The 18,608-nt window shown below is 45.0% G+C and overlaps 1 protein-coding gene across 3 annotated transcripts in view; it reads left to right on the forward strand.

Moving 5' to 3' along the window:
- The window catches only part of LOC126213585 (uncharacterized), a 124,128-nt gene extending 115,895 nt beyond the window's left edge, over positions 1 to 8,233 (forward strand). For all 3 annotated transcript variants that reach the window (XM_049941433.1, XM_049941435.1, XM_049941434.1), the window contains exon 7: positions 6,521 to 8,233. In XM_049941433.1, coding sequence (XP_049797390.1) covers positions 6,521 to 6,986 — 466 coding nt within the window. In that variant the 3' untranslated portion in view covers positions 6,987 to 8,233. The remainder of the gene's footprint in view (positions 1 to 6,520) is intronic.
- The last annotated feature ends 10,375 nt before the right edge of the window (positions 8,234 to 18,608 follow it).

Raw genomic sequence — 18,608 nt, forward strand, 5'->3', positions numbered from 1 at the left:
TGATGATTTTTGTATTTCCCTTTGCTCCTCTTCTGTTGGTGTGGCTGAGCGTCGACTGCTGGAAGTCATACAAACGGTGCAGCAGTGGGGCCTCACTCACAGGTTTCAGTTTTCAGCTGCCATGACTTGTGTCATGCCCTTCTGTTTTTGTTGTACTGCCATTTCCATCTGGAACTTCACCTTGATGACCAACTACTTAATGTAGTGGAGACGTTCTGCTTTTTGGGACTGGTCTTTGATACTTCCTTGGCTTCCCCATCTTCGTCAGCTTAAGGAAATGTGCTGGCAGCATGTTAATGTTATTCAACGCCTGCACCACAACGAATGGGGTGCTGATCGCCCTCCACTGCTGCGGCTGTGCAAAGCACTTTGCAGTCCATTTTTTCCTATGGATGCCTGGTGTGTGGTTCTGCATTGCCCTCAGCATTCCAGCTGCTGGACTCTATACACCACTGTGCGACAGGAGCTTCCCAAACCAGCCTCCTTGTAAAAGCCAGTGTTCCTCCATTGCGAATTAGGTGACAGCAGTTGCTTGCGAATTATAGTGCCCATATACATTATTCGGCTTACCATTCAAATTATGATCTCCTTTTCTCTAATATGGCTATCCATCCCTGACAACAGCGGCGCTGATTGGGGATGCCAATTGCAGTTTGTGTTTGCTTCTTACTGATCTCGACACTTTCCTTCTATCACTTTTCTATGTGTTCACTTCGTGGTCCATACCGCAGCCACAGGTTCATCTGGACCTATTGCAAAACCCAAAAGGCTCAGTTCCACCTGTGGCCTCCACTGGCAGTTTTTCGCTATTCTTGGTGAGTTCCAGGACTCAGAAACAGTCTACACAGATGGTTCAATGGCTCTTGTTGGCTTCGCTTATGCTCACGTTGGACATGCTGAACAGAGCTCCTAGCTGGATTGCTTCAGTGTTTTCATTGCACAGTTGGTAGTTATCTCTCACACTCTTCAGCATATCCATTCCTGTGCAGGTGAGTCCTTCGTCATCTGTAGTGACTCCTTAAGTAGCCTACAAGCTCTCAATCAGTGCTTCCCTCACCACCCTTTGCTGTAAACTATCCAGCAGTCTCTTTATGCTCTCGGCGACAGCAGACATTCAGACATACATTAGGACCCCAGGACATGCTGGTATCCTGAGCAGTGAACTTGCTGGCAGGCTGACCAAACATGCTACCAGTAAACCAACTCTGGAGATCTTCCCACTGGAGACTGATCTCCAGTTGATCTTATGCTGTAAAGTTTTCAGGATCTGGGATGCTGAATGACACACGGTCAGTACACCAAATAAACTATGTGTTGTCAAAGAGAATACGAATCTGTGATAATCATCCATGCAAGCCACTCGCAGGGAGTCTGTTGTTCTTTTCTAACCCCACATCAGCCGCACCTGGCTGACTCATAGACACCTCCTCCGTCGCTAGGACGTACCTCAGTGTTGCTGTAGGTCCCACTTGACTGTCGTCCTCATCTCACTGGACTGCCCTAGTCTAGCTGCTCTGCAGTGGACTTTTAACCTTCCCATCACACTGTTAACGGTGTTGGGAGATAACGTGTTAACGGTTGACATCGTTTTACGTTTTATCTGTGAGGGGAATTTTTATCACACAATCTAATGGTGAGCATCTGGCTTTTCCTACCTCCACTTTAACTCTTCCTCACTCTTTCTGTGCTGTTTGTTAGTCTTGGTGTTCGTATTTTTCCAGTTCAAGTTCGTCTAGCCATGTCTTTAAGGCTGGAGATATTAGTGTGTTGCAGAGTAGCTGGCTCATCCTTTATTCCTGTTGTGATCAGCCAGTCCTGGCCATCTGCTATATTATTCTGGCACCATCCACTGTTTTTTCTTTCAGTGTACATTTTCTCCTTTTGTTAGCCTTTTTTTGTTTTCTTCTTCAGTGTGGTTTCGAGTTAGTCTTTCGCCTTTAACTTTCCCGAAATCGTTTTGGTAATGTTTTTAACCCGAGAGCTGTTTGAATGTTGGGAAAGTGACGGATGACAGCGTAGTTTTATCCCTTTACTCCCAACCAACCAACCAACTAAAACTGCTTCTCGTAAAGAATCGAACTCAATGCGGTTTTCGTAGTACTATAGCTAGGAACATGTCAGATATATTGCCAGAATGTACAGATATATTTTATATCAGACCTTAGCTGGTAAATCACATCCAGCGAAAATGATCGTTGGGTTTGACAATGCATATCACTAAGTGAAAAACAATTTTTAATATGACTGTGAACAAAATGCGATTTAACGGAAGAGTGACGAACATGAACTACAGCATTATAATTAACGAGGCGTCCATAGTCATCGTTAGTCAGCATCTTACGACACCACTATACGTAGGAACCCAGATTAGTACGGGATGGCTGCTGCCAGCAACATCACATGGTACTGATTTTAAACCACATCTCGTAGTATTACAAGGACTTTAGGTTTCCAACATGAAGAAGGAATACGCTCATATATCAGTTTGCAGATCAACAGGAACTACAATTTGCAGAAAACAGCATACGTTTGAACAGCAAGACCAGTAATTGACTATGAAACAGTCCCAGCTCATAAAACTAGCCTAAATATCATCTCCATGAATGTAACTGACGAGAGGATGCTTGTGGATCTTATGTATTTTCCCACAATTTACAATACGGTCTGAGTTAGTTAGGAACATAACCGTATGTCAGTGCTTGAAAGGCTAGGCGCCTGTGATACAAAAATTACTTATAAGATCCAAGTGCTAACCTTCATGGAGACTTACACCATTGGTAAAAGCTTTTAACGCTAGTATTTCCACTGTTCACTACATTTCCAAACAGAACACAGGCAGTGGTGTATTCCTTCATGTGTAATGACAGCAGCTTCCAGACCATCATTAGTGTCACAATGCTACAGGAAATGCAGATGTGGACGTCAAGCCATGGAACTGAACGTCACGAAAGACAAGAAATTACTGCTATGTCCAAATGCATTCTCATTCCATATGAAGCATCTAGCAGATACACTTCGATCAATGTAGATCTAATAAATCAGAAGCTAGATTCTGTTTCAGAGTATTAGTTGGACGCAAATTTTTTTCACGGAATAATCTAAATAATCCCTTGCTGACCACAAAACTCAGAGCCAGCAGGTAGGAGATAATTTGTGATAATGTTCCCATCACAGATAAATTATACAGTTTCCTATCCCTCCACGTTTACTTTGCCTGCAATTCTGAATAGTAGACAGACGATGAATGAGGCTGTATGGCGGAAAAAACACGTTCACCAACAGAGCAACTTACAAACACACGGAATTGAAGTGCATTGCTAAACCGAAATATACTGATCACCAATGCACTAAACCACTATTTCGAAGAAAAGAAATCCTTTTAACTCTCAAAGTGAAAGATGAAAAAATCTGCTAAGGTGTCTCTTCATGCTAAGCAGGAAATGTAGCTTGCGGTCGTGATGTGAAACAAAATTTAAACTGTCAGTAATGTTAATTATATTACTTTGCAAGTTCAACTTTTCTGACTGGTTTTCCAGGATATCTTTTCACTTCAGTTCATGTTCATTGTTTGCAGTGTGATTGGCTTCTTCTGTCTTAGTGCATTAGACTAATTTCACTTCAATTATTGTTTATGGCACATACTGTCTCTCAAATGGCTCAAATGGCTCTGAGCACTATGGGACTTAACTTCTAAGGTCATCAGTTCCCTAGAACTTAGAACTACTTAAACCTAACATGACACACATCCATGCCCAAGGCAGGATTCGAACCTGCGACCGTAGCGGTCGCGCGGTTCTAGACTGTAGCGCCTAGGACCACTCGGCCACCCCGTCTGGCTGTCTCTCAAAACTACTTACCATAACTAAATTATATTTTTATAGTAGGTTTGTGTTACTGCCACTTTCATGAGGTGAAATATTATTTTTCATCACTACAGAGGAAAAAATGTGTGCTAAAATTATAAATGAAAAACCCTGTTGTTGAGAATCATTCAGCTAAAAGTCCGTTAAGTATAACAACTTTTTTATAAAGTCATTCATACATTTCAGAGTGAATCATAAGTTACCCCATTTCCTGTTAGTATTCTACATACAGTAATCCATATACAGAGAGCAAACTTTTAGTTTATGGGAGCACAGTCAGTCCCATGGTTTGAGATCCTACATCTGCATGTACTGTAGCATTGTGATACTAAAGGCAGTCTTGAAGATGCTGTCATTACATAGAAAGTGACACACCACTGGCTGTGTTCTGTTAGGAAATTTTTTGGGCAGTGGAAGGACTGCTGCTAAATACTGAAAGAATTGGGAGTGACTGATTATTACTAACAAAGTTTATATGTATGTAATATTTGTCAACAATGTGAGAGAAAATGCTAGGAAAGCTTATGATGTGTAGTTTTCATTTTCATGCATGCAATTTTGGGCATGGTTTGCTGGTCTCCACCATATCCATTGTATCAGTGCTAGCAACACCACTTAACAAATTGCCTGCTACCCCATACCCCATCAGATATCACTTGAGCATAGGAGGTGGCTGTCCTCGGTCCACAGCTAAGGCACATCCATGCTGGATGGTACCACTACCAGCCCCACACACATGAAAGGCAGAGACTCATCAGTCTGCAGAAGTTGTGTGTGGCTGCTTCAGTAGCAGATTTAGAGTACAGAGTAGTGGAGCATCTTCTAACAGCGAAAAACTTTGTGGCACAAAAGCCCACATACGACTGATCTAACAGAATATAGACTTGCAGCATCTTGTCCACCCAGAAAATCTGTTGAATTGGAGGAGAGGGGATCATGCACTAGGTATACTCATGAGGCAACGAGCTGTAATTAATGTGGGGATTCCAGAAAATATTTAGTAGTAATGAGAAACAGTAGTAGATAAAGTGACTTAAATTGTCACTGATCCTGGTCAGGTTATAAATGATTACCATTACACTACCAGTAATGATAGATTAACGCCTGTTTGTGAAGCAGCTTGCACTGCTCCATATTAAATTGCCCAAACAGTTCAGAGTCTGGGTCTCATTTGTAGGAGTTTTTTGAATCTGGACATGTGACTTTGACGTCTGTCAGTGATCAGTGCATTTAAAAACTAAGTAGCACTACTTCAAACATTCAGTGCCACAGTGTGGGTCAACCTTCACCATACTACACACACTCATACACACACACACACACACACACACACACACACACTCAGACATCTGTGTGAGGCTGACATAAATACACTGCCTTCACCAGGACCACACCAAGTTAAGCACTGTGGGGATCAAAAGGGCTTCAGAGCTGTTGGTTCCTGTACAGTCATTCAGGATTCACGTTAGTTTCTCTCGTATTATATAGAAAAGGTCCATTATTATCTCATGTAGTTATCAGAACTATAAAATCAGTTTTAGTCAACTGTATGATTTTCAATAGAATCAGCCACACTTGCAAATCCGTCGGCCAAAAATATTTCTAGAAAAAGGAATTATGTATTTTATCGATCAGTGGATATTAGATTCATTATTTTAATACGTCATTTACCAGAATAATGGAAATAATTACTTCTTAATTGACTTTAATTTCAAAAAATATTGTTAAATTTTTCTCCTGAGCACATGCCCCACACAATGTGTTGTATCAGCATATAGGTATTTTCTTTCAGACTCATCCTAGCGAATTTGTCGCATGTAAATGACATACTGCAGTGCTTTCCAGGAAACAAGATTTACTTTCCAACAGTTGTCATATCGAGACAAGTACATTAAACTTTAATTTACTCTCATGACCTCACTGTCGCCTTAAGGCGCATCACAGCCACAGGAATTTAAGACGAAAGTTTCTCTCTCTGTGTGTCTCTCTCTCTCTCTCTCTCTCTCTTTGTCTCTCTCTCTCTATGTGTATGTGTAAGTTTGTGTGTGTGTGTGTGTGTGTTTGTCTTAGTTCCTGTGTGTACGTGCATCTGTCAATGAGTGTGATTGTGTGTAGTGGTAGAGGAGTCCAGTTTGGTATCATTGCCGTATCTGAAACTTAACTACTAAATGATTTCCTAGTTAACAGCAGCTTTCTCTGTTTGTCGAGTTTGTGTGAAGAACTTTTGAGGTAATTGGATTTACTTTTGTTCCTGTAGTAACAGAAACTTCTCTTTAAATAGCAGTGTCAGAGAAAACTGCTGCACTCAGAGAACTAGTAATGGCTGAACGAAGTGGGAGGCAACAACTTCTATAACGATAGAATTCTGTCAAAAAACGGCCACGAATTAACGTGACAAAATGTGATAACTTTGTATCTTGAGAGTTGGAATGAAGGAATTTTTCGTGGAGAGAGCATGAAGAATATGAGAGGATGACGTAACTGTGCATCTGTGCCTTAATATAAAACGACTTTATTAGTGTTCTGTATCATAGAAGGTTTATCAGTTGTCTTAGAGATGAGTTTTAGAACTGGTTACAGTTGTACCACTCTGATACGTTTCTTCATCAGGAGTGTGTGTTTGAAGGAAAGTCTGAGAATTTCTGTGTTTTGTGTAGGATCCTCTCTGCAGCGGAGAAAGGCAGGAGGCTGATCAAGGCAGCTAGCGATGGGACAGTCCAAGAGCTGCAGATGCTGCTGGCAGCTGGGGCTGATGTGGGTGTGACGGATGGGAACAAGAATACTGCGCTGCACTTTGCAGCCTGGGAGGGTCACGTGGAAGCGGCGAGCTGTCTGGTGGGGGCTGGCGCGGAGGTGGACGCCGGGAACTGGGTCCAGAACACGCCGCTCCACTGGGCTGCATGGGGCGGCCGGCCGGCCATGGTGCGGCTGCTGGCGGCGTCCTCTGCAGACCCCAATGCCAGGAATGTGGACGGGGACACGCCGCTGCACTTTGCGGCAGAGCACGGCCGCACGGAGGAGGCGACTGCACTACTCGATGCAGGGGCTGACAGCGGGGCCAGGAATCACAAGGGGAAAGCCCAGTGGACCGCGCCAGGCAGTTCAACTACCAATACTGGATAGACAGGATAACACGAGACTAGCAGTACAATACACACCTCTGAAGTAAAAACAACGCTAGTCTACTAAAATCACAACAGTAGCGACAATGTGAGATTCATATAAACTAATGTGTGTAGCAAGAAGCGAGTTTCCTTCCATGAAAATTCAACAGTAATCGAGACGTATATCATCAATAATAAACATATTTTTAACTAAATTCATTACTGTAAAGTAATTGGTAAGAATATGCTATTACAAATAACACCGCCTCCAGTGTGGCAGTAAGGCGCTGTACTGTTGCGGTAAGTTGTTGGACCACAGTAACAATAACTCTTTAACTTAAGAGGCCGGCCGCTGTGGCCGAGCGGTTCTAGGCGGTTCAGTCAGGAACCGCGTGACTGCTCCGGTCGCAGGTTCGAATCCTGCCTCGGGCATTGATGTGTGTGATGTCTGTAGGTTAGTTAGGTTTAGGTAGTTCTACGTTCTAGGGGACTGATGACCTCAGGTGTTAAGTCCCATAGTGCTCAGAGCCATTTTTTTTAAATCAAGAACAATTCATTTATTGAGCCAACTGTGCAGTTTGTAAACACCCAGTGCAGGTCGGCCAAGTATGACTTTAAGTAAACAGTTATGATGGAAGTCCAAAGAGAGTCGGCTGAACAGAAAAAGAGCACGTTGTATTGAGCAGGAACATCAGTCATCCCCAAGGAAACCCCAAAGGCTTATTTTGTGTCTCGGAATACTGTAATACAGTATCACAGTAGCTGTGAAAAAAATAGCAATGATTACTCAAAACAAACCATTCCTCCTACAATACCATAAAGGTATTACAGCACTTGGCTCAAAATGGCTCTGAGCACTATGGGATGCAACTGCTGTGGTCATAAGTCCCCTAGAACTTAGAACTAAGGAAACCTAACTAACCTAAGGACAGCACACAACACCCAGCCATCACGAGGCAGAGAAAATCCCTGACCCCGCCGGGAATCGAACCCGGGAACCCGGGCGTGGGAAGCGAGAACGCTACCGCACGACCACGAGATGCGGGCAATTACAGCAATTCTTAAAAGCATCAAGAATTTTCTTATTTTCCACGGACAAGCATTTACAAGAGAAACACACACTCACTAATTATATCCATGTCTTGCGGAGATGCAAATGTGTTCACAATGCAACAATTTCCAAAATTCATGATAAGGCATACACCCACAGAAATTTTCATTGAAGGAGTCCACATACATGAAAATAAATCATCTTTGGTAACACAATTACTGACTGGTTCTTCCATGTAGTATGCTGCACAAAGTGGAAACCGTAAGATCACGACAACTTAAAGAAATAAAAGGTAAAATATTATTAATCTGAGCTTAAGAGACGATGTAACAATCTATCAAACAATGCTCAGAGCTGTATCCCATCTAGAGTAATTTAAGATTATGTTTACATGTTATTGTAAGCCAATTACATACATGAAAAACAGTTTAGCATCACCCCAGTTCCCAGAACTCCTGAAGATAGATGTTGACTTTGGCTACTGTATCACAGACACAGTCTATTTTACTGTTCAGAGTTGTCTATACCCGCCCAAAGATGTAAATAACCACGTATGAGCAGCGCCTATTAGACGGACAGAGTCTGACAGCTGATCAGTTCCAGTCATTCCACCAAGAAGGAGGTACATGGCTAGTGTTGTCTGTAGTTCAACCCTGCCTAGACGGTCAGTACTGCGGTCTGATTGCGTTCGCATTGTTTCTTTGTGTCAGGAAGGGCTCTCAAGAAGGGAAGCGTCCAAGCATCTCAGAGTGAATCAAAGTGATGTTGTTCAGACATGGAGGAGATAAAGAGAGAGAGGAACTGTCGATGACATCCCTCGCTCAGGCTGCCCAAGGGCTAGTATTGCAGTGCATGATCGCTTCCCACGGATTACGGCTCGGAGTAACCCTGACAACAACGCCACCATGTTGCATAATGCTTTTTGTGCAGCCACAGGACGTCGTGTTACAACTCAAACTGTGTGGAATAGGCTGCATGATGCACAACTTCACTCCAGATGTCGATGGTGAGGTGCATCTTTGCAACCACGACACCATGCAGTGCGGTACAGGTGGGCCCAACAATATGTGAATGCATCCCTCACGACTGGCATCAAGTTCTCTTCACCGATAACAGTCGTATATGCCTTCAGTCAGACAACTGTCAGAGATGTGTTTGGAGGTGACCCAGTCAGGATGACCGCATTAGATACACTGCCCAGCAAGTGCAGCAAGATGGAAGTTCCCTGCTCTTTTGGGGTGGCATTATGTGGGGCTGACGTACGCCACTGGTGGTCATGGAAGGGGCCATAATGGCTGCACGATACGTGAATTCCATCCTCCGATCGATAGTGCAACTATATTGGCAGCATATTAGCGAGGCATTCGTCTTCATGGACCATAATTTGCGCTCCCATCGTGCACATCTTGTAAAGATTTCCTTCAGCATAACGACATCGCTTGACTAGAGTGGCCAGCATGTTCACCAGACATGAACCCAGTCGCTCATGCCTGGGATCGGTAGTGCGGTTTATGGACGACGTGACCCTTGAACCACTCTGAGGCATCTACGCCGAATCGCCATTGAGGAGTGGGACAATCTGGAGCAACAGCACCTTGATGAACTTATGGGTAGTGTGCCACGACGAATACAGGCACGCATCAATGCAAAAGGACGTGCTACTGGGGATGACAGGTACCGGTGTGTACAGCAATATGAATCAGCATCTCTGAACGTCTCGCTCTATGGTGGTTCAACATGCAGTGTGTGGTTTTTATGGGCAATAAAAAGGGAGGAAATGATGTTTATGTTTAGCACTATTCCAGATTCTGTACATATTCTGAAACTCTCCGAACCGAGTTGATGCAAAACTTTTCTTGATGTGTGCGTTTTAGCTGGACAAGAGGCTCTTGCTTAACTTCTCTCTGTAAATAAATGAATGTATGAAAAGGAACTTCATATATGTCGGTCAAATGTGACCATACATATAATTTGACATAAACTTCTACCTATTGTGTGAAACTAGTATATAAAAAGAAGACGATAATAAATTTACGTAACGAATTGCTCTAACTGGAACGACTTAGCAGAAGTCTTGTTGGGCAGAGTAGTGCCCAACAGCCAACAGCGTTCCACAGGTTACAAACAGAGTAAAGTTAACACTACGCTGGATACCAGTAGGAGGCTCACGAGGAAGAGTAAATAAGCTCACTATGAAATTAATACACACTGGCCTACGGTTACTATTAAAGGAAACGTAACATTTCCAAATACCTCAATTACGATACGAACAAAGAATGAGTGAAGATGGATAAACAGTGTTACGTGGATTAGTACAATTTTGAACTTAGCCAGACTCCTCTTTAAGACAAGTTATGACCTTGGTCACAAAACCTGGCTTAGGCCTGTACTATTCGTATTTTTATTTAATAATGTACATTTATACTAGATGTTAAGTCACTGGGAAGAATAGTAGGAACTAGTACACAACAACAAAAATAAATAACAAGCAGCCAAATCAGTAGTTTTCTCCGAACAGTCCATCAGTTGGCTCACACTAAAACATATTGTAAACCAGAGCATAGGTCTGTAAGAGAAGCGCGGAATACTCACACAAATCAATCACAACTAACGAAATCTGCAGTTAACACCGAAGATCAGTTACTCTCACAGCCCATGAATTGACCACACAGAAATGTATCTGAAGTTCCACCACTGCATGCAATAAATAACTGCCAAACTTTATACAAATTGACCAGGTAAAGGCGCCAGCAAAATCGTAGAGGAGAACATTAAGTGAACAAAGATAGAGGTGGAACCAGAATACGATGGATTACTCCGATGTGAAACCAGTACTTGGTGAGACATATCAAGTTTCACAGTTAATTAGAAGAATTGCAGTATCGGACAGTCCAAAGCATTTTCCTTCCGCCTAAGGCCTGATGTATTAATCACGCAGCTCCATTGGTCATCTACAATCCAAGACTCTACAAAGTCCAACAACCGCAAACACAGCAATAATAGGTCCCCCTCAGCGTCCATGACTCTGACCACGAATTTCTCCATCGGCCATGTAAAATTATCCTTCATGTGTCCAAAATACCCCGTGCTCGGGCACCTACAGCTGACCAGCGGAGCTAGGAACTCTTAGCTTCGCTGGAACCAAAGAGTGCGCGTCAGCTACTGATACACACTGGTGCCAAGAAAACAGAACACGTGTGTGGCACATCCATATTACTGGCATATGAACTCTATGGTTAGAATGCATTTAAACTTCATATCTAAGACTGCTTCTGTGTGTGCAGACGATGCATTAATTGGCGACCTCTGTTATAATTTGACATTAATAGCAATATTCAGACCACTTAGTTCTGATCCCAGACTAAATTTACTCATGTGTCAGCAGTAGAGATGGTTTGAAAGCTAGTGTGTTCATAGCATGTAGTTAGTACCAATATTTGCACCATATAGTTTGTGCATAATATGAAACAATATAATAGGTTTACGTTTATTTACAACGAATTGTAGAAAACCGTTAGTAACACATGTCCAAACAGAGCTGTAAAACTGTAGTTCCACAACACATTACGGTGACATTGCAGGGTGCTGCAGCATATTTTCCCTTTTTCAATTTTTGACTTCCATCCGTCGTCTGTTCCTCTCCCTGCACCAGGCGTCACATCGGCAGAGCGCCTGCACGTGCCGCAACTCTGGCAGGGCGGTTGCCCTAGTCAGCAGCGTGATGAACCGCAGAAAATGTACCGCTTGTTCAATATGCAGATTGAATAACATTTGGGATAGGCTACAACCCTGTCTCACTCCCTTCTCAACCACTGCGAGGGCTTTGTGTATATCTTGGCTACAGTAATGAATTCAATATGCTTTTCGTAGTTGCTTACCCGCACTCCTATTTTTTTAATTATTAATCCTACTCCTGCATTACCTCTATAACCCCGTATTCACCTTACCAGAAGTTTTGTTTCTCTTGCCAAAGAACGTCGCTAATTTCCACTATATCCAGTTTTAACCTGTCCATTTCCCTTTTAAATTTTCTAACCTACCGGCCCGATTAATGGATCTGACATTCAATGCTCCGATCTGCAGAACGCCAGTTTTCTTTCTTCTGATAATTATGTCCTCCTAAGTAGTTCCTGCCTAGAGATCCGAACGGTGGACTTTTTTACCTACAGAATATTTTACCCAAGAGGGTGCCATAATCATTTAACCATACAGTAAAGCGGTGCCCCCGGAAAAATTACTGCTGTAGTTTCCCCTTGCTTCCAGCCGTTCGCAGTGCCAGAGCAACAAGGCCGTTGTGGTTAATGTTACAAGGCCAGGTCAGTCAATCATACAGACTGATGCCCGTGCAACTACTGAGAAAGCTGCTGCCCGTCTTCAGGAACCACATGTTTGTCTGGCCTCTCAACAGATACCCCTCCATCGTGGTGGCAACTACGGTACAACTATCTGTATCGCTGAAGCAAGCAAACCTCCGCGCCAACGGCAAGGTCTATGGTCCGTGGATGGGAAATGGAATATATTACACATCAAAAATGAAATTGCTAACATCTTCATTTCATCATCCACACATTTCATCATCCAAATAGAGTTGTCAAAAGGGTAGAAGCTCCCATTCAGGCAAAAGTGAAACTGCGACCTCTGAACACAAGACAGTCAAACAAATTTCACAAAGATAGACATGAAATGGAACCCACCCTAGGTAGAATGGTGCAACTGAGGCGGTAATAACAGAAGTACAGGGAATAATTTGATACTTTTTCCATAATTCTAGTAAATAACTGTGATTAAGTTAGTGATCCGTCAGCTGAGTTGCTGATATCCATATTGATGGAAACTAAACAGCTTCTTTGACTCTCCGTGAATGATAAAGCGTAATATGTCTATAAACGTTTGTGAAAGTTAAGCTATCATTACCTATAGATAATGAGGAATTCATACTTCAGCTGCACAGCTATTGACCTTCACTTGAGGAGTATCAACAACGTATACATCTACGTGGATTCTCAGCAAATCACATTTTAGTGCCTGGCAGAGGGTTCATCGAGCCACCTTCACAATTCTCTATTATTCCAACCTCGTGTAACGTGCAACGAACGAGCGCCTGTGTCTCTCTGTACGAGCTCTCAGTTCCCTTATTTTGCCGTGATCATCGTTTCTCCCTATGTAGGTCTGTGTCTGATGTGTCGACAGAAGTGCCGACACAGTGTGGTTTGAGGAGACCGAAATGCACGCTATAAGCTCACGCAGGATGGCGTGAGGTCTGAAACAGGATACGTAATGAATGCTGTAAAGAAAAGTACGTAGCTTCTGGAATACTTAACTTTAATCCATCATTGTTGTACATCGCTCTTGACGATACAAGTGAGAGACTGTAGATAAATGCAATGTAAGCTAATGGCGCCTTGCTAGGTCGTAGCCATGGACTTAGCTGAAGGCTATTCTAACTATCTGCTCTGCAAAGGAGCGAGGCTTCGTCAGTGTAGTCGCTAGCAAAGTCGTCCGTACAACTGGGGCGAGTGCCAGTCCGTCTCTCCAGACCTGCCGTGTGGTGGCGCTCGGTCTGCGATCACTGACAGTGGCGACACGTGGGTCCGACATGTACTAATGGACCGCGGCCGATTTAAAGCTACCACCCAGCAAGTGTGGTGTCTGGCTGTGACACCGCAAATCGGCGAACGGTCGTGTGATAAGGCTTCCGCCCGCCGTGGGGAGGACCCCATGTTGACGTATGCGATGAGGTGGGGAGCCTAACAACAGGCGAGGCCGTACCACCCGCACGCTGCCATTCGGTCCGAGGGGAGCTAGGAAACGCCTGAAAACCTAGTCCAGGGTGCACGCCAACATGCGGTGTATGCGCCCGTAAAGTGACAGGAGAGGCCGAAGGGTCGACCTCCATCGCGTCGGGGTACCCGACGCGCGAAGACGCCATGTGGTCCGGAGCGGGCAAGAGTTCCATGGCGGAGGACAGCTGGTCACGGGAAGCGATCGGCGGCGCGTGACCAAGGGAGGCGCCAGGCGGTTGCAGCGACGCGTCCACTGCGGGCGGCGCCGGCGGGAGAACAGGCGGCGGCCGCGCGTCGCCATGGGGCAAAATGGAAGGCAGCGTCGGTAACACATGGGGATGAGGCGAGCCAGTAGATGGGTCCCCCAGGGCGCTGACCGTACGGCACCGTCGCTGAAAGCAGACGGGGAGCGGCAGAACCCGTGCGACGACAGAGGCGCAGCTGATTGAGATGCCGACGCACCTCACCAGAGGCACCCAAAACCAAATACATCGCGCGGCCGACGCAGCGAAGAATGCGCCCTGCGAGCCAACGCCGTGAACCGCGATAGTTGCGATAGAATACAACGTCGCCTGGAGCAAAAGCAGGAGTCTGCCGCTGCACAGGAACCTGATGCGGCGGATGCAGCAAAGACATCAAGGTTCGATGAGAACAACAATGGAGCAACTCAGCCGGCGAGCGACCATCGCGGGGCTGAGAGCGATACGAAGACAAAAAGAGCAATAACGCGTCCTCCCTAGAATGTGACTCTTTCAACTTCAACATCTGTGACTTGAAGGTCCGGACCAATCGTTCAGCGGCACCGTTTGAGTGAGGCGAAAATGGCGCGGATGTCAGATGTTGAATACCATTGGCCTTGCAGAATGACTGAAATTCCGCGGACATGAATTGTGGGCCATTGTCGGAAACAATAGTCTGTGGAAGACCTTCAATGCAAAACATAGCAGACAACGCTTGGATGGTGGCAGATGACGTCGTGGAAGACATCCATACAACAAAAGGAAAATTACTGAACGAATCTACCACAACCAACCATCGAGCATTCCAGAATGGACCAGCAAAATCGATGTGCAAGCGTTGCCAAGGGGAAGTGGCTTTCGGCCATGCAAAGAATGTCCGCGGTGGTGCTGATTGTTGTTCGGCACACGCCATGCAAGAAGAGCACAGATTCGTAATCGCAGCATCGATTCCGAACCAAGTACAGTGCTGACGAGCAAGTTGTTTCGTTCGCACTATACCCCAATGTCCTTAGTGAATAAGCCGTAAGACAGAGGACTGTAACGAACGTGGGACCACGACTCTGGACTGATCATTATCAGAACGCAACAACAAAACACCATGTCGTACAAAAAGTCTCTCCTTGTGAGCAAAAAATCGGCTAACAGCGGATCCTCGATCCGCGACTTTGAGAAGGGCCAGTGCGTAGCAACAAAACGCAGAACGGTAGCAAGGACAGGGTCAGCAGCTGTGGCTGTAGCTACACGACGAAAATCAATCGGCAACGATTCGATCACGTTATCGGTTTCCGCATCAATGAACATGCAAGCAAGTTCGGAAGAATCGAATGCTCGATCCTCAGAAACAGGCAAACGGGACAACGCATCAGCGTTTCCGTGCTTAGCAGTGGACCGATACAAGATATCGTAGCGGTACTGCGAGAGGAAAGTAGACCAGCGAATGAATTTTTGCGCTGTACGTGGAGGTACAGGCTTGTTCGGATGGAAAAGCGATGTCAAAGGTTTGTGGTCTGTGATGATGGTAAAGTGACGACCATACAAGAAATCATGGAACTTAGTAACACCAAAGACGAGAGCCAAAGCTTCTTTCTCGATCTGTGAATAATTTCTTTGCGCGGACTAGAGCAATTTTGACGCAAAGCCAATAGGGCGATCATGCGATCCTTCTTTGTGCGCAAGCACAGCACCGATCCCGAAATCCGACGCATCGACCATCAACAAAAGGGGGTTTCTGGGGACCGAATGGCGTAAGGCAAGTATTTGAAAGCAACGCCGATTTCAACTGGCGAAAGGCGCGTTCGCATTCCGTCGTCCAGACGAACGGAACACCTTTACGGCGTAAGCGATGAAGCGGAGCTGAAATGGAAGAGGCATGCGGGAGAAAGTTATGATAGTAGTTAATTTTTCCCAACACACTCTGTAGCTGCTTCAAATTCTGCGGCGAAGGCAAGTCTTGTATGGCTCGGAGGTGCTCTGGACTCGGATGTATGCCTTGTGCATTTATGACATGTCCCAGATATGGTAAGTCACGAGCAAAAAACACACATTTGTCCTTCCGCAAGCGAAGACCATTTTGTCGCAATACCTGAAATAATGTTCGGAGATTTGCTAAATGTTCTTCTACTGTCTTTCCGGAGATCACAATATCGTCCAGATAGTTCGCAGCAGTAGGGACAGACGCACAAACAGTTTGTAAATATTGCTGAAACAATGCAGGGGCGGATGCACACCCGAATGGCAGTCTTTTGAATCGGTACAAACCAAGATGCGTGTTAACCACCAAGACGCGCTGGGATTCGTCGTCCACTGGTATTTGCAAGTATGCATCAGCTAGGTCCAACTTCGAAAAGTATGTACCCAGGCACAGTTTATCAAAGAGATCTTCCGGGCGGGGTAAAGGAAAAGTTGCAATCACTAGTTGTGGATTCACTGTTGCCTTGAAGTCCACACACAGTCTCAGTTTTCCGGAAGGTTTTGGCAAAATTACTAATGGTGAGGCCCAGAGAGAAGCCTGCACACGTTCAATTACACCTTGTGATTCTAAATCGTGTAATGTTCTTGCGACCTCATCACGCAATGCGTGGGGAACATTGCGCGCTCTGAAAAATTTCGGTTGCGCGTTGACTTTCAGTTCCAAATGTGCTTCATAGTTCGTAGCGCAACCAAGGCCCGGTGCAAAAATGTCTGCAACTTCTTCACATAGACTAGAAACACTGGCTGAAGGCACAGTCTCGTTCACTGATAGGACCTGATTGACTATAGACATGTTAAACAACTGAAATAAATCTAAAACAAACAAGTTCACTGCAGTAGAAGAACGAAGAACGTAAAATGACACAAGTGTTGTTTGTCCCTTGTATGTGGCAAGAAGGCTGCACTGTCCTAACACAGGGATCTGCTGTCCTGAATAACTAGTTAACTGAACCTTTGCGGCATGCAACGGAGGTTTGCCCAGTTGTTTGTACGTGTCGTGATTGATCAAGGATACTGAAGCTCTGGTATCGAGCTGGAATGGGATCACTTTGTCTTCAAGGTCCAAGTCTACAAAAAGTTTATTGTCCTGCTGACGACAAGAGCGACTTTCTCGCGCAATTTGAACTGATACTGGTACAGAAGCACTTGCGACCGGACGCGAATTCCGTCGACGTCGACGCACAATTTTTGTGGGACGAAATCAGTTAGAGGAAGTGGCACTGGGCGGAGTGGAATTAACTACATGAATGTCCATGGGCGAAGGTCCACGAGCCTGAGTGTCCTTGGTTCGATTCCGGCGCGAAGCAAAGGGCCGGGAATGGTTGTGATTGTCTGATCTGAGCTTTTTCTGGCAAACACTTTGAACATGTCCTTTCTTATTACAGTAAAAACAAATAGCGTGACGGGCAATTGTCACGCGAATGTCTGGTTGCACACCGCGCGCAGACACGTGGCTGCGCGGACGTGCGCGAGGGCTGTTTACAGTTCCGTGCAGCGCGCCCGGCGGGCCGGTTAATATGACACACTGCTGGCGAATGTTCAAATGATTCCTGAGCAAAGTCAAGTGTGTCTTGCCTATCCAATATGTCTATCACTTGTTGAAGGGAGGGATTAACTAGTTTCAAAATCTGTTCCCGTATACGAACATCAGAAACGTTCTGTGCAATTGCATCACGTACCATTGTATCTGAATAAGGGAGGCCACATTCACACTCAAAAGCACAATCCCTAGTAAGGCCTTGCAATGTTGCAACCCACTCCCTATTAGTCTGACTGGCCGTACGTTTTGTACGAAAGAACGCATACCTTTTTGCAACGACATTGACTGTTTCTTTGAAATAGGCATGTAATGCCGACAAAATTTCTTCGTAGGACAGAGTTGCTACGTCGCGTCGAGGAAACAATTTCACTATCACACGGTACGTGTGCACGCCGACACAAGACAATAAGTGAAGCTGCCGCTCGTAACCTTGAATTCTGTAGGCGGCGAGATGAAATCCAAATTGGCGTGACCACTCCGTCCATGTTTCCAGTTCCGCATCGTATGGACGAAACTGGGGTGCAACAGCATGTTGTGGCTGCGGTAGCGGTGAAACGGCGGCTGCCGCATCGGTTTGCATTGCACGTTGACCCTGGACAAGCTGTCCAAGGGCATCCAATAAGGCTTGCGTCTGCTGATTCTGCAAGCGATAAAATTCGGACAGTACATCTGGAGATTGTGGCGAAGCCATGAAAAGTAAATTAGTGTAATACGAACGCGAAATCCTCTTTTAAGCCTCGTCGCCAATATGATGTGTCGACAGAAGTGCCGACACAGTGTGGTTTGAGGAGACCGAAATGCACGCTATAAGCTCACGCAGGATGGCGTGAGGTCTGAAACAGGATACGTAATGAATGCTATAAAGAAAAGTACGTAGCTTCTGGAATACTTAACTTTAATCCATCATTGTTGTACATCGCTCTTGACGATACAAGTGAGAGACTGTAGATAAATGCAATGTAAGCTAATGGCGCCTTGCTAGGTCGTAACCATGGACTTAGCTGAAGGCTATTCTAACTATCTGCTCTGCAAAGGAGCGAGGCTTCGTCAGTGTAGT

The sequence above is a fragment of the Schistocerca nitens genome, chromosome 11 (genome assembly GCF_023898315.1).
Source record: "Schistocerca nitens isolate TAMUIC-IGC-003100 chromosome 11, iqSchNite1.1, whole genome shotgun sequence".
NCBI lineage: Eukaryota > Metazoa > Arthropoda > Insecta > Orthoptera > Acrididae > Schistocerca > Schistocerca nitens.